Source organism: Podarcis melisellensis, assembly GCF_964234715.1.
Source record: "Podarcis melisellensis genome assembly, chromosome: 11".
NCBI lineage: Eukaryota > Metazoa > Chordata > Lepidosauria > Squamata > Lacertidae > Podarcis > Podarcis melisellensis.
Genome location: NC_138543.1, coordinates 46,567,604 through 46,592,757, shown reverse-complemented (window position 1 = coordinate 46,592,757; position 25,154 = coordinate 46,567,604). Strand labels below are relative to the sequence as shown.

Genomic DNA, 25,154 nt, shown 5'->3' with positions numbered 1-25,154 from the left:
GCATCATGAAGAGGCCAGCAGTTGTGAGGCATCCTCCAGTGAAGACGATGACGTGCACCAGACAAAGCGGGAGCGCAGGAAGTTCCAACAGAAGTCCAAGGGCCAACCGGAATGTGCCGGCTGCGGAGGCAACCATTCCCGTGCCAAGTGTCGATTCAGAGACGCCATCTGTAGGAAGTGTTCCAGAAGGGGCCACAATGCTAAGGTCTGCCGATCGGCTCCATCTGACACCCCCCCTTCACCGACTCGCAAGTCCAAGTCTTCACTCCAGTCTGCCAAGGAAAGCTGTTTCGCTCTCACCAACTGCCGCTGCCCGTCTGGAACCACGATTGGCCAAACCGACTCGCCTACTGAAGCTGAACGCAAGCTGAACGTCACGGTGATCTTTGAAGGAGCTCCATGTGACATGGAGATTGACACCGGGTCTGCCCTGTCCATCGTGTCTTGGAGCACCATCAAAAGACTGGTACCCAGAGTGTCCAAAAGGCAACTCAACGCGTACACCTGAGAGACTACCAGGGAAACGACATTCCTGTGGTAGGCGTTGGCTGGTTCCAGATTGCCTTCAAGGATTTTTCGGGCCTGCTCCGACTGGTGGTGGTCGAAGGTCAGCGGCCAAGCCTCCTAGGGCTAGACTGGTTTGATGCCCTCGGCCTGGAAGTCACCGGCATCAACTGCATCTCTAACACAGAGACTGAGGGTCTGGTCAAAGACTTTGCCGAGGTTTTTGATGGCACTTTGGGGCAATATGCTGGTACGCCCATCTCCTTTAGCCTTGATCCACAAGTTGCCCCCATCAAGCTAAAGCCATGCCGGGTTCCCTTTGCTCTCAAGGCTAAGGTGGATGAACAACTGGACAAGCTGATCGCCCAAGGAGTTTTGGAGCCGGTTGACCACGCCAAGTGGGAAACCCCCATCGTCACGCCTGTCAAGCCAGATGGATCAGTGAGAATCTGCGCTGACTACAAGTGCACGATCAACAAGGCACTTCAGCAGCACGCTTACCCAGTTCTTGTTGTTCAACACCTGCTGCGTTCCCTGGGTGAGGGGAAGGTCTTCGCTAAGCTGGACCTTGCCCAAGCCTATCAACAACTGCCCGTCGATGATGCCACTGCTGAAGCCCAGACGATCGTCACCCACCGAGGGGCATTCCGTTGCCGCCAGTTGCAGTTCGGGGTGAGTGTGGCTCCTGGCATCTTCCAAAGCCTTATGGAGCGTCTCCTGCAAGGGCTTCCGGGCGTGGTACCATATTTTGATGACATCTTGGTGTCCGCAGACTCACACCAGCAGCTGTTCGAGCGCCTCCGTGCCGTGCTGACCAGGTTCCAAGAGGCCGGGCTCAAGGTAAAGAGGGAGAAGTGCCAGATCGCCGTTCCACAGGTAGAGTTCCTGGGCTATCTTATCGATGCCTCCAGCCTTCACCCGACCACATCCAAGTTCCACGCTATCCAGCAGGCCCCCATCCCAAAGAACAAGACGGAGTTGCAGGCGTTCCTGGGGCTGCTGAACTTTTATAACATGTTCCTGCCACACAAAGCCACAGTGGCTGAGCCTCTTCACCGACTCCTTAGCACAAAGACGCCTTGGGCCTGGGGTCATCGGGAGACGGTGGCCTTCAATGCGGTCAAGGCTCTCCTTTCATCGGACCGTGTGCTGGTACAGTACAGTGAATCCAGGCCGCTTGTCCTTGCCTGCGACGCCTCACCTTTTGGCATTGGCGCTGTCCTTAGTCACTGTTTTCCAGACGGAAGAGAAGCACCGCTCGCCTACTTTTCCAGGACACTATCTCCAATGGAACGGAATTACAGCCAGCTTGACAAGGAGGCACTGGCACTTGTGGCTGGAGTGAAGAGGTTCCATGAATACCTCTATGGCAGGACTTTTGACCTCATCACTGACCATAAGCCGCTCCTGGGCCTCCTCGCTGGTGATCGTCCACCTCCATCAGTCCTCTCACCGCGCATGCTGCGATGGACTGTTTTCCTGGCTGCCTACCACTACCGGCTCGTCCATCGCCCGGGGAAATCGATGGGCCATGCCGACGCCCTCAGCCATTGCCCTCTTCCAGCGTTTGTGGAAGACCCGGCTCCAGCTTCATCGCTCCTCCTGATTGAGGATCTTCCGGCAGCGCCTGTATCGGCTGCCACTGTGGCCTCCACATCTGCCCAGGATCGCACCACCAGCTGTGTGCTCAACTGGGTGTGGAGGGGGTGGCCACAAGGGCCTTTTGCATCGGAGTTCCAGCCCTTTGCAACCAGACAACATGAACTCTCGGCTCATCGCGGCTGCCTGCTGTGGGGAGACCGCGTCGTGATTCCCCAAAGACTCCGTCAACGCGTCCTGGAGGCTCTGCACGTTGGCCACCCAGGAATTGTCAAAATGAAGGCGTTGGCTCGGTGTTACGTCTGGTGGCCTAACATGGACGATGCCATCACTGCCTGGGTGTCCGCCTGTCAAGCGTGCCAAGCATTGAGGCCTGCACCACCGGCAGCTAAGGGACACACCTGGGAGACGCCAAAGACACCCTGGTCGAGGGTGCACATCGATCTGGCTGGCCCCTTTCACAGCCGGACCTTTATGGTAGTGGTGGACGCCTATTCCAAATGGCTGGAGGTGGCCCTGATGCCCTCCACCACTACCGAGGCCGTCATCCGGGTGCTGCGAGGCCTCTTTGCGACGCATGGGTGTCCTGACGTCCTTGTCTCCGACAACGGACCGCAGTTCACGTCAGGCACTTTTGAGCGGTATCTTTTGGGACTGGGCATCCGCCATGCCCTAACGGCACCCTTTCATCCATCCAGCAACGGGCAAGCGGAGAGAATGGTGCGCTTGGCAAAAGAGGCACTGGCGCGCCTGGACCGGGGAGACTGGCACGAGCGGGTCGCCGAATACTTGTTCGTACAACACATCACCCCTCATGCAGCCACAGGGCGGAGTCCTGCTGAACTGCTTATGGGCTGCCGCCTCAGGTCACCGCTCGACCGGCTGCACCCGGACTTTGCTGTGGCCGAACCCCCAGGCTGTGACAATGCGCCACGGTCATTTGTTCCAGGAAACCAGGTCTTTGCCCGGAACTATGTGGGGGACATTCCTTGGGTGCCAGCCACAGTAGTGGGAGTCACTGGACCTCGCTCGTACCAGGTGGCACTCGAAGATGGACGCTTGTGGCGCCGGCACATAGACCAGCTTAGGCGCAGGGTTGGGGACTTGGACACTACCGTGGTGCCCCCAACTGCGCTTGTGGCTCCAGAAGAGACACTTACAGATGGCGAGGCTTCACCTACACCTCCCTCGCAAACTGCCAGCGTGGAGCCGAACCAAGCCGCTTCAGAGGGTCTGCCAGACTTACCACAGAATCAAACCACTCCACTTGCGGAGGCTCCACCCACAGCAGCAGATCCAGGGAATTTGGTTTCAACGCCACCTAGGGTCGCACCACAGCCTCAGCAAGAACTGTGTGGCCCTCCGGACTTGGCTACCAGTCCCCGGCGGTCTGGCAGAGTTTCCAAGCGCCCAACTTATTTAAAGGACTATGTTGTTGGACAGGTATCACTGTTGGTCTAAGTATGGGAAATGTAACCGATATGCTTTTGTGCCTAATTGAAACATTACGTGTAGTGCTGTACATAAGGAAACCATTACGATTGTAACTAACGCCTTATCTCGGTGGGGAGGGGTGTTATGTAGTGAAGTTCCCCCTGGGCCAGCAGGGGGATACTGTAGATAGTTTTCACTCAGGTCCACGTCAGTTATTTTAGGCGGGAAACTCTGGGTTGTTGTTGCTACAATGTTGACAGCCGGCTGCCTATAAAAGCAGGCCGGCTGAGCTGTTTGCTGTTCAGTCTTCTGTTCCAGCTTACAAAATAAAGAGCTGCTTGGAGAAATCGCTGTGTCGTCTGCCATGTCTACCCACTATTCTACACAGCCCTTTCCCCATTGCATTTTTCTAAAAAAAACAAAACATACAAGGCCACATTCCCTTCAATAATATGGGTAGAACAATAGAGGTACTTTGCAGGGCTGGTGTAGCCCACACTTTCTCAGCCACTCTCTCACACAGGATGTGGGGTCAGCTCACATAAATACGGGGACCAAATCAAATTCTCTTCCATCCGTCCCTATAATCTGGATTCCAATAAAACAGCTTTGGAATGGGCTGTTGTTCCCACTGCCAGAAGGCTTCTCATAGGCAGGAAGCTTTGAGGTAAATAAATGTTTCACTATGTGCAAAAGCTTGGAAACCTACTGGTTCTCAAAGCGATTTTTGTTTCCTGACTATTTGATAAGCAAAAATTTATTCCCCCCTTTAGTCCAGACAGACCGAATTCCTGACATTAAAATTTCTGGCAAAGGAATTTCAGCTGGGAACATATGAGATGAAAGCCCGGTCAAAGCCCAATGGCAAATATTTCAAGGGCACGTGGAGTGAATGGAGCTCTTCGAAATCCTTCAAAACTGCAGCAAAAAGTAAGTACAGACTTTTGCTTCACTGCAAACCAAAGTGCATCACATGTAAGTATCTCATTACAAATGTATGCTAAATGTAACGACACATCCAGTAAAGAGCTTCATTGCCGTTCAGTTCGTAAAATTCTGATTGGAGCTTGAGACCGGGGGAGGGGGGGAGCCTTGTTGCATAAATTATCACTGATCTCCATACCTCAGGGGCTTAGACAAAATCATGGACGATAAAGCTATCGGTGGTCCTAGTAGCCATGTACTCCCACCCTCTGAATACTAGTTGCTGAGCGTCCAATAACCCCTACCCCAACAGTTTAAAAGTCCACAGATTGTTTAATTAGCCAGAGGCATGGGAGAAGAGGAACCTTTTTTGGCCTGGCACCTAAAAAATGTGGTGGAGCTAATACAACATCCTCAGGCTGGCATCTGCACAGCACCAACCTCCCCAAGGCCCTGATCCCCCATCCTGGTAAACAGGTCAGCAAGGCAAAATGGGACAGTCCTGAGCGTAGGTGGGTAGAGACACTGGCGGAGATTGACTAAGATCTACTACCTGAGACCATGGTCTCCTTGTGGCTAATGGGACGGCTGGCCATGCGGTCCATTAGACTCCCTCAACAAAATGGCGGTCGCACTGGATCAAGACAAAAGGCTTTAAGCATTAGCACCTGAGCAAGAATGTGCCTGATATGGATTTATTCTTGAATGTAGAAAGCCGGGGCAATTGAGTGTGACATTTTACACCACAATTCTCTCACAGTTTCTCCTCAGAGATGAGTAGCTCTAGGGGGCAATTTTTTGCGGGGAAATGGCATGGTTCCTGATCCCTCCTGCAGTTTCTGTTTCAAAGGCAAAACCATTGGATAGGTGATGAAGTATTGAACATACGTCCAACATTCCTCAGAAAATAGGGACATTCTATTGTTAGGCCTGGGGCCTAGCAGAATCGTATTGGCCGCCAGAGGCATCTAGTCCAAACCCCTGCAATGCAGGTATATTTTGTCCAACTTGGGGCTCGAACCCACAGCCCTGATATTAAGAATCCCATGCTCTACCAAGAAGCAGAGCAACAGGTCACAACGGACGTCTTATTTCAGCCTAGATAAAGTGAGGACCTGAGGCAGGACATGAACAGGTTGGAGGTCTGGCACTGGACAGGTATGGAGGGCAGCTGAGGAACTAGCTGGGAGGGAAAGACTTTATAGCACCTAATGTGATGTCAGCTGGCAGTACTTAAGCTGCGACTGTAGCCTAGAGAGTTCCTTTGTCCCTATAGGCCTAGCCTGGCTGCTGAGAGCTGGTAGCACAGGAAGTAATGTTGCCAGCAATAAGTTCTGGTTCAAAACACACATCCTTGGCATACATGTTTAGTGTCATATCTAGTTTGGTTCTCAGTCATCATCATCGTCATCTATAAGCCTGTTTGGTTTTTGTTTCCTCAGAAGATAATAGCAACATTAGAGAGGTGACTGCATCCATTTTATGCTTCTTTGCGCTCTTCGCTGTGATCGCTCTGATCCCAATACTTTGGAAAAACAGGTAATCCTAAACACTCTTCATCAAAAGAGTGGTCCTAAGAACACAATTCACTTCTGGAATTTCCTCCCATGCAAACCTTCATGTTGTGAAACCTTCATGTTGTGACGTTACAAAAAGCAGAAAAACATGGAGTCAGTACAAACTAACGGCTGTTTCAGACATGAAGTTCATTGTAGCTACAGTAACTGCAAACCCAGAAATGTAATGAGAGGTGCTTCTCAAAAGAGATGCGTTACCATAGGGAGCTGGTCTTGTGCACCGGCTCTCAATTCCTATACTAGTAAGGGTAAAGGTAAAGGGAACCCCTGACCATTAGGTCCAGTCATCACCGACTCTGGGGTTGCGCGCTCATCTTGCTCTATAGGCCGAGGGAGCTGGCGTTTGTCCGCAGACAGCTTCCAGGTCATGTGGCCAGCATGACTAAGCCACTTCTGGCGAACCAGAGCAGTGCACAGAAATGCCATTTACCTTCCCGCCGGAGTGGTATCTATTTATCTACTTGCACTTTGACGTGCTTTCAAACTGCTAGGTTGGCAGGAGCAGGGACCGAACAACGGGAGCTCACCCCGTCGCAGGGATTTGAACCGCTGACCTTCTGATCGGCAAGTCCTAGGCTCTGTGGTTTAACCTATACTAGTACGGGTGCAAAAATCACAGCAAGCAGTTGGGGGTTGGCATAGTTGGCCTGGACTGTTTTGTGTGGAAGAACTTCCACAGATGGTCCAACCACTAACTGCGCAATGCACAAGGGGTTTAGGATATGGCATAACCAGGGTTTCACTGATACAAGGGAGCCTACAGTGGCAAAAATATCCCCAACTTTTAATCCAGGGGCTGTCTAATGAGCAGAACCCAATCTGTCTGGTGCAACATCCCTAAAAGTGGCATGCCAGGATGAGTTTGCTCAAAATATATCTCCAGTGGATTGTAGACACTGGGTTTTCCATCCACATCTGAAAGTTTCATTGGTAGAATCCAGTATAGAATAAGATATTCAGTAAGAGGTTAGGCCTGCAATGTTCCTCATTGAGGAAAAGGGACTCTCCAATGGAGCTGCCCAAAAGATGTTCCCAGCAGGTTCTACTGCCACAGAATTTTATGGATTTAGAAAGCTGGGAACAACATTTCCATGGAGGGCTCTTGGTGTTCTTCATGGCTCATTCACAAGCAATGTTGTAAGAATGTTCGTCATCACTTCCTTTATTGCGTTATCTCTTCTTTTTTCCAGAATAAAGCCTGCTGTGTGGCCCACCCTCCCTAACCACAATAAAACATTGGATAAACTCTGCCACAAACTAAGAAAGGTTGGTGTTATGTAGTGAAGTTCCCCCTGGGCCAGCAGGGGGATACTGTAGATAGTTTTCACTCAGGTCTGTAGATAGTTTTCACTCAGGTCCACGTCAGTTATTTTAGGAGGGAAACTCTGGGTTGTTGTTGCTACAATGTTGACAGGCGGCTGCCTATAAAAGCAGGCCGGCTGAGCTGTTTGCTGTTCAGTCTTCTGTTCCAGCTTACAAAATAAATAGCTGCTTGGAGAAATCGCTGTGTCGTCTGCCATGTCTACCCACTATTCTACAGTTGGTGCTTTTGCCTCTTCTCATTGCAGGATAGTAGAAACTAGTACCATCAAGTCCTTAGCAGTTTTGTGTGGCAGGATGGGGGTTGGGGCGGATTTTCTCCCATTATCAGTTTTCTTCCTTGTAAAAATTGCCTTTTCTTTATTGGCTATATTTTAAAAACCTCAAAAAGATTCATATACCTCTTAATTGATGAAAGCTTTCAAGCCATTTACATAAAACAATATAAAATACGGATGAAAAATAAAATCAAACTTTAAAAACAAGTAGATCCAAAGTATATCAAAACGTAGATAATATTTGCAGTTTTAAAACTGATATGTATAATAAAACTACATGTCTGGGTGGGCTTCCTGTCAGCTGTGGTGGAAGTGCAGTGGCAGAAGTGCAAGATTAGTTCAGCCACCGCACTCTCTGGTCTCTCCACTGCCTCACTCTTCCAATAAGCACTGTATTGGGGCTGATTGGAGTCCAGGCATATTAAGCAAATTAGGATTAAAAGATGTGTGTATTTGGAGAAACGCATACTGACGTGCTGACGAATTTTCATAAGGGTTGGTTTTTGTTGTTGTTGTTCTTGCAAACTGATGCAGAAATGTAAGAATGAGAAACTGAAAGACAGCACAATCAACAGACTTGCCTTTCCCCAGCCACAGCAATGACGCCCTTATTCCGATTCCATAAAGGAGAGCTCTTAGGGCTAGGAAAGTGTCTCACAAACCTTTACTTTCCAATGGAGGAGGTTTCATGTGGTTTCTCAGGCTGTGGTACTTCCCACATAGGAAATTTGCCGCCTGCGAAGCTCTTTCACCCTGAACTGGGTGGGTGGTCTTCTTCGTCACTCTCTCCCAGCCCTCAGTTCCTATCCATAAAATGTGGGAAACAGAAAATGAATAATAGCTTGTTCATTTTGAGGATGAACTAGAAGAGGGCCCAGAACCGCTAAGCACTTGGGAAGTTCTCTCAGTAGAAACGATTATTGTTTATTTCAACTGTTTAAGTGGAATGCATGCTGAGAGCTCAAAGTGTAGTCTCGTTTACCCTGAGCAGTAAATCTGCCAAGAGGGCCAGTGTTACGATCTCTGAACAGGCTGGGAGGACACAGCTTGCCTGAGGCGGCCCATCAGCGCCGGATTTACATACAGTATAAGCTAAACAAGCTATAGCTTAGGGCCCCACTCTCTTGGGAGCCCACAAACAAATTTAAAGGGGGAAAAACTGGATGCACATTTCCAAAATACAAGATGAAAAACAAATAAAATAAAACCTACATACAGCAACAATGTTTTGTTTTGTTTTGTGTTGTGTTGTGTTGTGTTGGCTCCTATTTGTTATGTACAAATGGCTTTAGATACCTATTAGGTCCAACAAAATGAAATGGACTCATTGGTAGGTTTTGAATAAACATACACAAATTTATTATTGGTAACATATAGATAGATAAATTAAGGATCTTTACCATTTTATAATATGCAGAGAATAACTCGTGCTGAAAAAACAGAGAGAGGAGCTGAGGAAAGTCTGGGGGGAGGGGGGTTTCTTTTATGGAGGGGGTGGGTTAAATAGGGGGAAATGAGGATGACATGTTTTTGATAAATTGTTATGTTGAAATTCCTAACAAATATATATATATATTTTTAAAAGATACCTATTAGGTCCATAAATTACCATATAGCATATATTCAACACAAAAAACAGCGACACATTGTTGTTGACAAAGGACAGCGGGACATATAAAGGGCCCCATTACCTTCTTAGGGCCGGATTAGGTTTGATGAGGCTTAGGGCCTCATCAAACCTAATCCGGCCCTGCTGTCCATAGAGGCCTACTCATGCCGTAGACTCAGAAGGCAGAATGCTGAGGTGGTAGAATGACCTCCTCCTTCAAGTTAAAAACTCCCAACAAATTATAAATCCACACAGCAGTCAAAGCCCACTGTGCCATGAGATGTTAGTTTCCATTTGCACACAGTTTTGTTTTGCTTTCACATCTGGAAGTAGCATTCTCCACCTGTAGTCTGAAGTGGTGCAGTCCATTCTCTCTCTTTTTCATATTAATTTTTATTAGATTTTTCAAAGGTTTTAACAAATTTACATCAAAAAAAGCTATAACAGTCACTTATATTTTTCTTTTTGACTTCCCACCCCTCCCCTGTCACACGAAATATCCCCGTATCCTGGTAGAATTCCGAAGTAAGCTTCTTCAGTCCCGAGAGTTTGGAATACGTCCCCATCCATAAGGTGGATATCATTCGGGCCAAGTCAGAACGTTTGCTGCTTGCCTGGGATTTTGATGTTCCAGAAAAGATGGGGAAAGGACTGGAACAAAAGAACCTGGTTCATATCAACCATGGGTGGCTGAAACTGCCTCTGGCATATGAAGGAATGTGGCCGGCTGAGACACTGGATAAGCATGTGGACAGAAGACTCCTTGCTCCTGAGGATGACACATTAATCAATGCCAACCCATACGAGAAAGGTGGTATTGGAGACCAAGATGGCGGTAGTGATGCTCTCCTCAACCATGCCAGTTCTTCTACGCATCCCGCTGCTATCCTGCCTGGACCTGAGTCTGATAACTGTCTTCAAGCTTACGCAGATGTAACAGTTCCAAATAAAGAAGAGGCCTATGTCACAATGGCAAGTTTTTTCGAAAACAAGGGGAATTTTCAAAACTAACATTCTGGCACATGGCATGATTGGGCTCTCCAAGTATCATTTTTGGGCATTGACCAGATCAGTGAGAAGATTGCACCAGCCTTGAAGTTAACCACTAGCCTGGTAACCATAGGTGACTCGGAATTCCATGCTGGCATCTCTTGCCCTGCCCTGGCTCTGAAGTTTGCTGCTCAGCTTTGTAATTGACGTGGGTCAGGGACAGGTCCTGGTTTTCTCATCATTGTAGCAACACTGGGAAGCTGCACCAGCAGAACCACCGCCTGGCTCAAAGCTCTTGAATGAAAAAGTACTATAGGTCAGGTGGGATCTGAAAAACCTATATTTTAGCCTAGCCTCCAGTCTTAGGCAGCAGTGCTTCCAAATACCAGGAGGGGAAAGTGTTCTTGTGCTCAGGTCAATATTGAAGGTTTCCCAAGGCACCTGGTTGGCTCATCAGAACAGGATATTGGATTCAATGGGCCACAGGGCCTGATCCAGCAGGTCTTCTTGTGTTCTTATGTCTGCATTTAGCTATTTCCCTAAGGTCAAGTTGCCTGTTGCTGTAAACACGAGTCACTGAAAATATTTTCTTCTGAGCAATGCAGTAAAAATGCTCTGGAAAGAACAGGTACTTACAATAGTGCTTTGTCAGTTTTTTCAATGGAGACTTGCCAGAATAAGGGCTGCATTCTAAAATCATTGATGTGTACAAAACACTGGGATGTTTGCAGAGATTTCATTAAACCCAGACAAGTTTGCACCTCCAGAATACTGGATTGCACCGCTTTGGAGTTTTTAGGACACCCATTGGCTGTATCCACCACCTCAATTGACTTTTGTGAAGAAACAGCCGAAAAGTTGCACAAGAGCACGTTCGTCGAAATGGGGTTTCCGTGGGAGAGGCTGCCAATGATTTGTACACACTCGGGGGGGGGGGTTAGCCTTGCTGCAAAAATCCAGTTCTCCAGTAATCCTGAAAAGAGTGGCTCACAGTAGAAATATTTTCGATCTTTTAACAGCTCTATTCCAAATCGGTCTGGCACATGTCAAGCTGTTGAATTGTGTAGGATTTTTTTTTTTTTATTGCAAAGGTGGCTCCTGGCTGATCAACATAGCTCTGATAGATGGATCTGCCCTTTATTAATTTGTCTAATCCTCTTAAGAACACAAGAACAGCCCTGATGGATCCGGCCAGTGGCCCATCTAGTTCATCATGTTGTTCTCATAGTGGCCAAACAGGTGCCTGCAAGCAGAACCTAAGCGCAACAGCTCTTAGTGGTTGGCATCGCAACTTCGGCAATGAATTCTGTGTATGAATTGTGTGTTGTGTGAATAACTCGTGGTTACATATGTTACTTCACTGGTGCATTTTATATGTACTGGTTGATACAGCCATCAATTCATTGCCTGCTACTGTAGCAACAGTTAAAACTTGAATTCTGTCATGAATTGCTGCTTAATTTCTCACAAGGCCAAGGATCCTGGAGGCTGACAGTGCAATCCAGTGTGTATCTGCCCAGCCACATTCCAATCATTTGCTGTTTACTGATGATATGTTTTTGCTGCTGAAGATTTTGCTGAAAATGTATTGGGTTGGATATAAAGATTACTGTGTGGTTTTTATTGCAGCGTATTGATATTCTTTCTGATTTTATGGGCCAGAAGGGGCACATTCAGCTTCTAATATATATGTGTGTGTTTGTGTGTGTATATAAACATAAACACACAGACGTACCTGGACGTATACAGATATGCTAGAATTTGCTAGAATGTATATGTGCTCATCTTTCTACCGGTGAAAAAGCTCTCAGGCATTTGAAAATGTTTTACATTATTTTTTTATGTATGTTTGAAAATGAAAATGAAGTAAACTCTTGGCATCAGTGTTACCCAGTGAATGCAGTTTTAATTCATATGCACTTGACATTACTAAGGAGTACCAGAAGCGGTTTTTCTCTCTCTCCTCCCTGCCTCACTGAAAGGCAATGAGTCATCCTACCAACAGCCCGTTTAATTGTTTTGCTGACATATTGGACCATAAAAATCTGTATAAATCCAGGGACTTTGGAAGCAAGGGGGTCACATAGATTTCTGAGCCAAAGCAGATTCCATATGCAAAAGGAGAAATGGCAGGTAAAAACCAAAAGATGCACTCTGGCAAGGATTTCATCACTTGTCTTTTTTACTTCAGGTGCCCATTTTCTTGGGGGGAAACTAATTGTGGCTTCAGCAATCAGAGTGGGTTGCATTTCAACACTGGCTTTGCTTTAGCAGAAAGTACTTCTGCTTGCAAGGGATGCGGGTGGCACTGTGGGTTAAACCACAGAGCCTAGGACTTGCTGATCAGTAGGTCAGCGGTTCGAATCCCCGTGATGGGGGACCCTTTGTTCCGTCCCTGCTCCTGCCAATTTAACAGTTTGAAAGCACGTCAAAGTGCAAGTAGATAAATAGGTACCACTGCGGCGGGAAGGTAAACGGCATTTCCGTGCACTGCTCTGGTTCGCCAGAAGCGGCTTAGTCCTGCTGGCCACATGACCCGGAAGCTGTACGCCGGCTCCCTCAGCCAGTAAAGCGAGATGAGCGCCGCAATCCCAGAGTCGGCCACGACTGGACCTAATGGTCAGGGGTCCCTTTACCTTTACCTACTTCTGCTTGCACAAGTCGAAGCACCCCATTTTTACTGTTCTGCCCTCCACTCACCTACCACAAACCTGTGCATCAGTCCCCATGCTGACAAGTGGGTCCCCCCCAACCCTGAGGAACAGCTTTTCAGTGGAGAGGGATATTAAGTGGGTATGAAGGATCAACAAACTTCAGGTGACCGGCCTTGTTCATGCACAAAGTCAGGAGTGGGGAACCACAAATGCAGCCCTCCAAGCTTTTCTATCTGGCCCTCACATTCTCCCCAGGCCTCACACCCATCTCCTCAGACCAGACCCCTCACTGAGCTTGCTTCCAACCCCAGGTGTTTTTTGCCTGGATGAAAATGTCCTTCAGCTCTGATAATGCCTCTTGTTTGTCTAACTAGAGTAAGGGTCAGCAACCTATTTCAGCCGTGGGCCAGTCCACCGTCCCTCAGACCTCGTGGGGGGGCGGACTATATTTTTTTTGGGGGGAGAACAAATTCCTATGCCCTACAAATAACCCAGAGATACATTTTAAATAAAAGCACACATTCTACTCTTGTAAAAACACACTGATTCCTGGACCATCCGCGGGCCAGATTGAGAAGGCGAATGGGCCACATCCGGCCCCCGGGCCTTAGGTTGCCTACCCCTGGACTAGAGGATATAGAGGGTTGTGTGAATGTGTGTGCAGACTCTAGCCTGCTGCATACAAAGGTAACTTCTTCACTTGTTGCTCCACCCACTTTTTCCTCTGGCTCCACCCACCACTGCCATGTGGCCCCCCTGGAAGGTTGGCCAGAAGGGAGTGTGGCCCTGGGGAGTGTGAAAAAGCTTCCTCGCCCCTGCGCTAAGGCAAAACCATCATTGGATGCAACCCAGCATTTCCAGCCTTGTGTTTGCCGAATAATGTACAGGCAGGAATTTCAGGTGAGACGCTTCCCCACCCACCACTTTTCTTCCTGCAACCCCTCTCCAGATATTGCTTCCCCCTCTTATTACTGATCTCAGAGCCTGACCGAGGGGGTAGTAATGAGGCTAGGAAACTGGGGGCAAGGAAAGGAGTTGAGGAAAAGCAGCAGGTGGAGGAAGGGCTTATCATCCCTGACTCAAGCAGTACTTCTGTCCTCCTGACCCCTGTTCACATTTGTTACATTAGGAATCCCTGTCTGCTGAAACGAAAAGCACAGTTCCTCAGTGAGATCAGTCTTCCCAAAATAATAGGCGCGGTGATAATTTTGGCTATTGCTTCTTCTAATTCACTCCTAGGAATGGTGCAGCTGCTTACTGCTCTCAGTACAGCAGCACTGTCCTGTATATGATGAGGCTTAGGAGATGTTTACAATGACAACAGCAGCAGCAGCACTTTGCATTACAATAACAAAATCAGATTTTCCAAGCGTTTTTCATCATCACAATGAAGTAGACATCTGTGTCTATTGAAGCGCTGACACCTGCGTAATAGTTCATAAATTCTTCTGGTGTAACCTAAAATAGAGGAATTGTAAAGGGGGAAAAAATTAATATCTTCATTTGTCTCGCCTGGAGCATGTTACCACAGACAAGAAATCAAGAAGGAAATTGCTCCACATGGAATATGTATTGCTGCTTTTCCCTCCAGATGTTTTGGACTATAACTCCCATCATCCCTCACCACTAGTCCTGCTGTCTGGAGCCAATGGAGGTTGTAGTCCAACTACATCTAGAAGACATCCAGTTTTCAGAAGGAACCTTATCAGAAAGGGGGAAATGTGGAGTCCATGACAGCAGAAAATAAGAAGCTGAACATGAGATGGGAATTCCCATTATGGAGTCCTTCTTTCCCTTTCCCTACAGCAAAGAACACCTTATGAGGGTCATCCAGCTGTTATTTGCAATGGAAGGCCTTGTTAGTAAAAGGCACATTGAGCAATCAGATGCATTGATCCTCCTTAGAGTCCCAGGGCACTGGAACATAGAAAACAGTCGTATTGAAGGATAATGGTTAAAAAAAAGTGGGATGTAAAAGCCATAGGAATTTTGCATGTTAAGGCGTACAAACACAAAGGTTGTCTCCTCCACTTCTGCTCACTGGTCAAACCCCCATGGAGTTCACATATCCCATTCCCCATCCATCCAACTAATGTTCATGAAAGAGCAAGGGCATAAGAAGAGCTTCCTGGATCAGGTCCATCTAGTCCAGCATCCTGTTCTCGCGGCAGCCAGCCAGATGCCTGTGAAAAACCTGCATGCAGGACCAGAAAGCAATAGCTTCCTCCTGTGGTTTCCAGCAACTGGAATTCAGAAGCCAGTCAACATCCATCTGCATCATGGCTAGTAAAGGTAAAGGTAAAGGGACCCCTGACCATTAGGTCCAGTCGTGACCGACTCTGGGGTTGCGGTGCTCATCTCGCTTTATTGGCCGTGGGAGCCGGCGTACAGCTTCCAGGTCATGTGGCCAGCAGGACTAAGCCGCTTCTGGCGAACCAGAGCAGCGCACGGAAATGTCGTTTACCTTCCTGCCGGAGCGGTACCTATTTATCTACTTGCACTTTGATGTGCTTTCGAACTGCTAGGTTGGCAGGAGCAGGGACCGAGCACCGGGAGCTCACCCCATCGTGGGATTCGAACCGCCAACCTTCTGGTTGGCAAGTCCTAGGCGCTGTGGTTTAACCCACAGCGCCACCCTTTAACCCACAGTGCCACCCATCATGGCTAGTAGCTATGCCTAATTTTCTGCACTGTGTGTAATTATTGTGCCAACTGTCTTGTTCTTTAAAGCAAAACCCTTAAATGTTACAAAGGCGCCACCTTCCTGTCAACCTGCAATATTTCACTTGCCTGGCCGTCTTTATCATAAGGCGAATCAAAGTTATCCAGAAACAGCCTGAAAACTTGCTCTTCAGACCATTCCCCATTCTGGTACTTGGGATGGTGTTTTGCATTGTAGACTCCTCGTAAATCTTCAATGGTGACAATCCCATCCCCGGTCTTGTCTAGCTTTCGAAAGGCTTGCATGATGACTTCCTTTCTTGCGTTAGACATGGGAGGCTTTAAAACAACAACACCAACAAATGAACATAGTAAAGTCATTGGATCGTCACCCATGTCCAGCAGGGTCTTTGTACCTCCCAACGCTATTACTGTAATAAAAATATTGGCAGATTGGCTGCGTTTCCTTTAATGTGTTCATAGGGCTTTGGGTCACCAAATGGAAGGTTGCAGGACCCATTTGATCATAAAGGACTTATATCCTGCTTTATAAGGTAAAGGGACCCCTGACCATTAGGTCCAGTTGCGAACGACTCTGGGGTTGCAGTGCTCATCTCGCTTTATTGGCCGAGAGAGCTGGCGTACAGCTTCCGGGTCATGTGGCCAGCATGACTAAGCTTCTGGTGAACCAAAGCAACACACGGAAACACCGTTTACCTTCCCGCTGGAGCGGTACCTATTTATCTACTTGCACTTTGACCTGCTTTCAAACTGCTTGGTTGGCAGGAGCAGGGACCGAACAATGGGAGCTCACCCCATCGCTGGGATTCTAACCGTCGACCTTCTGATCAGCAAGTCCGAGGCTCTGTGGTTTAACCCACAGCGCCACCTGCATCCCTATCCTGCTTTATAGACCTGGGATAAATGATAGAAAGGATAGGAATGCCAATTCACCATTGGAAGGCTGTGTTCATACAATCAGAGTGGTTGCCATCTGCAGGAAAAGCAACATAGCCATGTGGTACCTCACAGACTAATATATTTATTACGGCATAACCATTTGTGATCAGGGTTTTAAATTGTATGGAGAGCCTTCATGAGTACAGGACGTTCAGAGGTTTGCCCTCCAAGTTGTGGAGGGTGTCAATAACAGGGCTGGAGCTCAGCACTCTCAGCCCCACTTCCCCCCACACAATACTGTTTACAAGGGAGGAAATATAACACCGGAAGGAGGCTAGATTGCATACAGTTAGATGGGCAGGCATAAAATCCTGTGCACATGACAACCAAGCAGTGTTTGAGGCAGAGCTAACAAAACGAACCCCATCCCTTCATGTATGGGCATTTACATAGGGCATGGTGGAATGCATACAGCCATGTGAAAGGACCTTAAAATGGATTTCAAAGGATTGGTTAATATACTAAGGCTACTAGCCTACATACACTTACTAGTGAGCAAGGCCAATGAACATACTGGGAGCTGCTCCAGAGTGAATATGGGCTGCATATGATTGTATTTTCATATAACTTACTTTGGCCTTTCATGACTGTTTAATTTCACCATGACGGAGCTCTTTATGAATCACCATCCACAAAAGGAAATGGTACATTGCCGGTGGGTTTTCAAAATAGAATTCATAAGCTTATATAGTAGCATACAGTGGTGCCTCGCAAGACGAAATTAATCCATTCCGTGAGGCTCTTCGTATAGCGGTTTTTTCGTCTTGCGAAGCAAGCCCATTGACAGCTTAGCGGATTAGCGCTACAGCTGTCAAGCGGCTTCCAGCGATCAGCTGTTAAGCGGCTTATCAGCGGAACAGCTGATAAGCGGCTTAGCGGCTTAAGAAAAGGGCGGAAAAAGCGGAAAAAACCTGCGGGGGGATGCAAGATTTTTTTCGTCTTGCGAAGCAACCCCATAGGGGAATTCGTTTTACGAAGCGCCTCCAAAACGGAAAACCCTTTCGTCTAGCGGGTTTTTCGTCTTGCGAGGCGTTCGTCTTGCGGGGCACCACTGTATTGGCCTGAATATAAGCCTCACTTTTCCCCCAAATTCTGACCGTGAAAAGTTTAAGTGTGGCTTATATTCGCGACCTTATGGTATGCAGCCAGGAGCGCATGGCAAACAGCACCAGGAGCGCAGCAAAGCAGCATCTGCCCCATGCGTAGTCCCCCATCTTCCCCCAAGGCCGGGAAGGGAGAGAGCGAGAATGGGGAAAGGCCACTGCCAATGCAACACAGCTCCCCCCTCCAGTATGCAGCCAAGAGCAGCGAGGAAGGGAGCGGCTTATACTTGGGTATTTTTTCTTTTCCCTCCTCCAATTTTAAAGGTGCGATTTATATTCGGGTACGGCTTATATTTGGGCCAATACGGTAGCTACTGCCTGGCTCACATGCAATGGGAAGCCATTGTTAACATTAACCAAAGTTTATAAGCCAACAACAAACCATGGCCTAAGCTGCAACAAACCAGGGCAACCATGGTTAAGCTGCTGAACAGAGTCCAGGTGATCACAGTAAGCCATTGTTTATTAAACAATGGTTAAATTATATTTTTGTTACACTGAAGACCAGTGCTTTTTCCAAAAAATGTTTAGAGGTACTCTCATTTTCCTGCTTATATTTAAATACTGCCCCTCAATGAGGCCAAACTTAGATTCACAAAATGCTTAGGGGCATGAGCCCCCCTGTGTCCCACCAGAAAAAAAGCACTGCTTAAGATGCGGGTGGTGCTGTGGGTTAAACCACAGAGCCTAGGACTTGCCGATCAGAAGGTTAGCGGTTCGAATCCCCGCGATGGGGCGAGCTCCTGTTGCTCGGTCCCTGCTCCTGCCAACCTAGCAGTTTGAAAGTATGTCGAAGTGCAAGTAGATAAATAGGTACTGCTCCGGCGGGAAGGTAAACAGCATTTCCGTGTGCTGCTCTGATTCTCCAGAAGCGGCTTAGTCATGCCGGCCACATGACCCGGAAGCTGTACGCCAGCTCCCTCGGCCAATAAAGCGAGATGAGCACCGCAACCCCAGAGTCAGCCATGATTGGACCTTTACCTTTAAGACCTTTTTGCACTAAAGTTACCATTCTATATTTCTATGACACAGAAAGCATTTCTTTTAAAAATAAAATAAAATAAATTAGCCTTACCCTTAATGTTATGAGAAATTCATCAAAGTCTATTGTTCCACTCCCATCTTTATCAAAGATCTTGAAGATCTTTTCAGCTTCGTCTTTGTCAATCATCACAGCGTAATCATTGAGGCCTTTCAAGAACTCTTTGAAATCGATAGTCCTGCTGTTGTCATCATCCATGATTCGAAAGACCCTGAAGAAAAGAAGGGCCACTTTGAAGAAAAGAGTCATAAAATAAAAGAGGATGGAAGAGGAATAGAGAGCAGACACTGATATCAAGAAGTTAGGACACAGGCATTCAAGAGAAAAGAAACAACACAATCCTTTTTCATCCAATAGGGCAGCTCAGTCAGCTCCTATGTAAAAATAAATAAATGTGTAGCATTCATCTGAACTGTTTCCATTCCATCCTCCCTCTCTCTTTCTCCTTTTGTGTCATGCCTTTTAGATTACAAAAGACCCGTCTTGTTCTAACTGTATATAAGTCATTCACGGAGCCCTATCGGCAGGAGACTAGGATACCAATAAGTAAATCTGGACTCTACTTTCAGATATTGCAAATGAAATGTGCAGCTTCAAGTCCTATAGTCCCCAAAATAGTTAATGTTATTTCTAAGGTTCAAGGCAGTTGCTTGAGTTTGCTACAGAAAAAAAACCATACTTTCATTGCTTTAACTCATCATCAGTACTGCTGTGTTGTTATTGACAATCATGCATTTTATGCTTCCTTTTGCAAGCTACACATGAATAGTTTTACCCTAAGTGATGTTGTTAGGGGCCTATGACTTTCCTTCCCTCATTCCTCATTTTCCAAGCCCTCTTACCATTGCCTTCAGCCCATTCCTGCAATTCAGGGGGACTGGACTAGATAACTCACTGGGTCCCTTCCAACTCGACAGTTATATTTAACATTATGTGAGTTCATGAGCTGTGAAGTGAATTCAGGTGTAATGAGGCCCCTGCAGCCTTCAACTGGTTCAGGTAAGTATTTTCTCTTTCTTGACAGTTTGGCTGCCTCATAACATCAGTGCTCGAGGGCCTCTTGAAGCAGAACACGGAAATCCAAATGTCTATTAAGCAAGGCCAGCTGTGCTTCAGTAATCTCCTGGCCTACAGAAGAATGTGGGCTGGTTTAATAATTTACCTCATGAACTCAATTTACCTGGCCAAGCCTTTGATGCCAGCAGAGCCCCTTGCTAGGCACTGAAGGCGAAGTCTCTCGATTGGATCTGTAGTTTTGGCAAGGTCTCTTTTGGCCCGGATTGCCATCTCCCGGTCGTGTCTCGCTGTACCGGGCATCTAGGAGAGAAAAAAATGGCAAAAATGTTGGCAACCCTACTCATAAGAAGGAGCTTCATTTACTGGAGTGAAGATGTTCTGTTTGTATGTCCACACCTGTACATAAAGAGTGCATGTGCATTTATGAGTCTGGTTGCAAAGGCTTTTGCAAGGGGAATTTTGAAAATAAAACAGAATGGATGAATGTAAAAATGCAATGGATGAATTCTGAGATGCAATGTGTGAGTCAGTCAACTGAAGAAAAGGATTCAGTCACAATATTCGGCCACTTTTCCAGAATGTATAAGTTTTGTAGAATTTTATGTGCATCGTTTGTCAGGCTTGGAGGGCAGCTTCCTCAAACCTGGCCGTGTCTCTGCAATACAGTGGTACCTCGGGTTACATACGCTTCAGGTTACAGACTCTGCTAACCCAGAAATATTACCTCAGGTTCAGAACTTTGCTTCAGGATGGGAACAGAAATCGTGCTCCAGCAGCTGGAGGCCCCATTAGCTAAAGTGGTGCTTCAGGTTAAGAACAGTTTCAGGTTAAGAATGGACCTCCAGAACGAATTAAGTACTTAACCCGAGGTACCACTGTACAGCAACGGAGGTTCGATGATTAGTAATTTACAGAGTATACAACCAGAGCTTCCGAATTTTTGCTTGAAAACGACTCCTATATTTCACTGAAGCTTACTACCAAATCAGTGTGCATTATGTTGCAGCCTAAATGATTTAGCATTTCTTCACTTGGGAAATCTCTCATTTAGCGGAGAACAGATCTGGCATAGTCCTGCCCTTTTCCCATCCATCGCCAAGATTCCCTTTTGCTAAATAATCCAGAATATAAATCTGTGTGTGTGTGTTAGAGTGAAAAGAAAAGGAGGATTTCTTCAAGGTGTGTATGTACAACTCAAGAATGTTTGCAAAATATGCAAAATATGTTCTGCTGTTATATCTAACTAGCAGTGAAATGTAGATTTCTTTTCCCCCCAAACAGCCAATTAATGAATTCTCAGAAATGGTTTTGCAACCCTCTGATAGTATCTGTCCAAAAGGTCATTGTGCTAAACTGGAATTTCAACCTTCCCTTAAGAAGAAATACAAAGATCTACTAAGAACATAGTACAAACATATTAGGTTTTGAATGATGCACACATTTTTTCCTCAGTGTAGCAACACATCTTAGACTTGAAAACCCAAGAAGGTGCTGTGTTATTTAAAAAGGGGAAATCTTCTCCAAAATGTTAATTAATAATATATACATATAATTATAGGTTAAGATAGTTCCCCCCCTCCAAACAGATATGGACTGGACTGGCAGCTGAACCTTACTTCAACACTGGTGATGGAGCATCCTCCTCCACAAAACCTCAGGCAGTAGACCAAACAAGGGTGCCAGGGCAAACCATTTGGGAATAGAAAGGGGGGTTTTCTACGCTGACTCAAAACAAAACATAATATTGATTTTCCCCCTTTCATGTGGGATTTCTGTGTTCCACAGACTCTTTTCACAGCACATTTAAAAACATCTTTCTTTTTTTACTATGTCCCTAGTCCATGTCAACTTCATTGTCAGCATACTCTCTAAGTTTGTCAAATAATAATAATATTATAATAATTTATTACTTATACCCCGACCATCTGGCCTCCTCAGTCACTCTGGGCAGCTTCCAACAGGATATTGAAAACACAATAAAACATCAAACATTAAAAACTTCCCATAACAGGGCTGCCTTCAGAGGTCTTCTAAAAGTCAGATAGTAGTTTATTTACTTGACATCTGGTGGGAGGGCATTCCACAGGGAGGGCGCCACTACTGAGAAGGCCCTCTGCCTGGTCCTCCCTCATATATTTCTCTCTGCTTAATTTCTTCTTGGCCCAATCTTTTTCATATTGTGGAAGTCTCATTTTTCGTTTGTCTCTTGTATATTTTTAAAAATATTTATATTGTTCTTTTTTCTTTATACGTTTCTTGGACAAGACTTTTCTGACAAAACGTTTAATGTTTAAAAAGAAAGTACCATACTTTTCCGTGTATAAGACTAGGTTTTTTTACTTTAAAATAAGGTAAAAAATCTGGGGGCGTCTTATACACAGATAGTGCATATGCCCATTTTCTAAATTTGGGGTCCCCAAAAGTAGGGGATGTCTTATACATGAGTGCATCTTATACACCGAAAAATACAGTAGTTTCCAAAGGGATTGTGAATATAAGCCTGTGGCAATTTTTAAAAGAAAAGAAAAATGTTCAAAGCACTTCTGCACCTAAGAAACTTAACAACAACCCCGTCCTTTTTTGCTGGGGTCAGGGGTTGATTTGGGCCGAGATGTTCCTTTGCTGAGCTTGGCTGGCCTCCACTTGCAGATTGATGCCAACATCATTCCACTGGTGCTAAGATCCTGCTTCCATCCACTGAATTTGCAGGTGGATCGAAGGCAGCCAGTGGAAAGCCCTGAAATAGGATGTTTAGGGGTAGGGGTGAGAGCAGCTGAGCTGCCCCGGGATCCATTGGATCTCTAGCAGGCCCCACTGCTATCACAAGACAGCATCAGGCCTGAACTGGGTTCAATCACTATGCCAGCTTCAGATTGGTGCAGCAACCTGCACCACTACGTTAACCCACGCCAAGTGAGGATTGTACCCTAAGAAAGAAACATGGGAAGTAGTCCTATTCCGAGGCAGGCCTTCGGTCCATCTGGCCTAAGATTGGCTACTCTGGCCGTCGCTCTTCAAGTGAAGATGCTAAGGACTGAACAGGGGAACTTTTGCATGCCATGCAGGTGCCCTATCACTGAACCTCCTCTGTAACAATTTGTTGTTAGTCTTTCTGGTGTCACAGTGTCTTTGTTGACTTTGCCTATACATATCTATTCAGAATGAGTTATGTGGGACTTACTCCCACATGCATGTACATATAGGACGGCAGCTTCAGTGGCCACGGAAAGCTATTAAATTTTTTCAAATGGAAACCTTCAAAAGCTGCATGAGAGAGGCTTGGTGTTGCTTCCTTTTTAAAAGTTTTGTTTCCTAGTCAGTTGTTCCGTGGAGACGTTATTAAAGAGCATGGCCACCTATGAAGGCATTTCAAAATGTGTGGCGAATAAAATAAAACTACTTAGGGCCTTCAGGTTCTGATACTTCTGTTTTTAGAATGTGCATAGCTTTGAACACTGATGAATTTGCAGGAAATGTACTACAACTGGTACTACAACTGGAATAGGGACGTGGGTGGCGCTGTGCGTTAAACCACACAGCCTAGGACTTGGCAATCAGAAGGTTGGCAGTTCGAATCCCTGCGATGGGGTGAGCTCCCGTTGCTCGGTCCCTGCTCCTGCCAACCTAGCAGTTTGAAAGTGCATCAAAGTGCAAGTAGATAAATAGGTACCGCTCTGGCGGGAAGGTAAACGGCGTTTCCGTGCGCTGCTCTGGTTTGCCAGAAGCAGCTTAGTCATGCTGGCCACATGACCCGGAAGCCAGCTTTCTTGGCCAATAAAGCAAGATGAGCGCCACAACCCCAGAGTCGGTCACGATTGGGCCTAATGGCCAGGGGTCCCTTTACCTTACAACTGGAATAACATGGCCTCCAAGTATACGTAAGTCAGCCATTCCTCCTTTAAGTTTTGGCTCAGATGCACTAAAAAGAAAAAAGTTCTAGAAAGTAGATCCTTACATGAGCCATCTCACTTAATATGGCACAATTTTGCATGCCTTTACTTCTGATGTTTGTCTTCAACATCTGTTATCCATAGAGGCGCTGCCATTGAACATGGATGTTCCATTTAGTCATCATAGCTAATAAAGGGGTAGCACCGACCCTCTGTTTATCCATTCTTTAAAGCCAACAAATGTTAGTGGGCATCAGCATATCTTGTGGCAGTGAATTCCATAAGTGAATCAAAGTTGAGGAATACAGGAGCTCCCTCAAAGAGGCACGAGCTTAGTTCTTTGCTGCTTGATACCATCAGTCAGCATGGTGTGGCAGCATCTTGGGAATTGATGACGTGCTATAAATAAGCGAGTCTTATCTCAGTGATTTGGGAACAGTGCATTAATAACCCAGTTATGATCCAGTTGAAAAGAACCAGATTCATCGTCCTATGCACCAGCTTCTTAAATATATAAGTATATAACAGCCGAAATCACATAGATGGCTATTGCTGGAAAGCAAAACTGTTTTGTCGAAAGAACCCTGTGGGAAGCTGCTGGCCTTGGCTGCAGCCATTTTTACTGTTCCAACACAGCCTCTCTTTTTGCACTGGCATGGTGAAAATCCCGAGCCGTGACAAATCTCTTCCAAACACCTTTCTGCATAGTGCTGTATAACCCCTGGACTCAACAGCCCTTTGAACGCCAAGTCTGATTTAGACAGATGGTCGATCAGGATGAACAGCTGCCTTTGCTTTGTCCCCCGACAGTAAGTCTGGTCTTAAATGAGGAAGCAGAAATGGGCAAGGTGGAAAACGTCTTTCTTTACACAGAATAACCCTGTGTACTTTCTTGTGCATTGATTTCCAAAAATATGCCATAAATCTCCAACTACATGGTCATATTTATTTACTGCTAATTCGACAGACAGCCTGTTTGTTGCATTTTATTGTGTTTTGTCTATTGTATTTTCAATCTGGTCTTCACTGCTTTGCAGGCCTTTGGGCCCAAAAGCAGAATACCAATGAAGTTTGATAATAATTTGGTGGTAAAAAAAGTAGAGATAAGCACACGCACAAAATCTGAAGGCAACATGAGGAGGTCCCATTCAAACCCAGCTTGGTTTCCTCCCGTAGCGCTAGAGCCAGATCGGTTCTTCCTCCAATTTTGTTCGCAGAGCTTATTCTTTAATATAAACAGCTTCCTGGCCCCGGAAGCATACCCTACTATATGCACAAACTTTTAAAATAGGCAGTATCTTTAAAAAGTAAAGAGCAGTTGAAAGCTGGATTATATCAACCTAAATTAAAGGATACTCTTCCTGAGCCAATCAATAAAGGAATGAAGAAAAAAACCATTTACCTTTAATTTGTTACCTGTTGCTCCTAACCTGAAACTACAGACGCTCCCTTGTAGTTTGGGGAAAGTGGGCCTGTCTCTTCCTAGCATCTCTTCCCGCCCCTGGTCTACACCTCCCCCTTCTGATTGGACAGACTGTGGTAATTAATGCAGAACCATGGAGAGCACCGAAGGGTGACTGGAAGACGGGAGT

The 25,154-nt window shown here is 46.3% G+C and overlaps 2 protein-coding genes across 4 annotated transcripts in view; one reads left to right on the top strand and one right to left on the bottom strand.

Moving 5' to 3' along the window:
- IL7R (interleukin 7 receptor) overlaps positions 1–12,124 on the top strand; it is a 23,641-nt gene extending 11,517 nt beyond the window's left edge. For 2 of the 3 annotated variants that reach the window (XM_081929872.1, XM_081929873.1), the window contains 4 exons: positions 4,311–4,467; positions 5,904–6,000; positions 7,229–7,304; positions 9,762–12,124. In XM_081929872.1, coding sequence (XP_081785998.1) covers positions 4,311–4,467; positions 5,904–6,000; positions 7,229–7,304; positions 9,762–10,256 — 825 coding nt within the window. In that variant the 3' untranslated portion in view covers positions 10,257–12,124. The remainder of the gene's footprint in view (positions 1–4,310; positions 4,468–5,903; positions 6,001–7,228; positions 7,305–9,761) is intronic. The other variant, XR_014172706.1, reaches the window with a different exon arrangement.
- On the bottom strand, positions 12,122–25,154 carry CAPSL (calcyphosine like). Its single transcript, XM_081930100.1, has 5 exons — positions 24,965–25,154; positions 19,836–19,972; positions 18,689–18,866; positions 15,680–15,889; positions 12,122–14,347 (listed from the first exon to the last, which is right to left on the bottom strand). Exons 1-5 carry the CDS (start codon positions 25,049–25,051, stop codon positions 14,246–14,248), a joined length of 714 nt encoding a protein of 237 aa, XP_081786226.1. The 5' UTR covers positions 25,052–25,154; the 3' UTR covers positions 12,122–14,245.

Coding starts and splice junctions, on each gene's coding strand:
- CAPSL (XM_081930100.1), bottom strand. CDS start 25,051: ATGCTAGGAAGAGACAGGCCCACTTTCCCCAAACTACAAGGGAGCGTC. Junction 19,973..24,964: donor CAACAGGTAACAAATTAAAG/GTAAATGGTTTT, acceptor TTTCTCTCCTAG/ATGCCCGGTACAGCGAGACA. Junction 18,867..19,835: donor GGCATCAAAGGCTTGGCCAG/GTAAATTGAGTT, acceptor TCTTTTCTTCAG/GGTCTTTCGAATCATGGATG.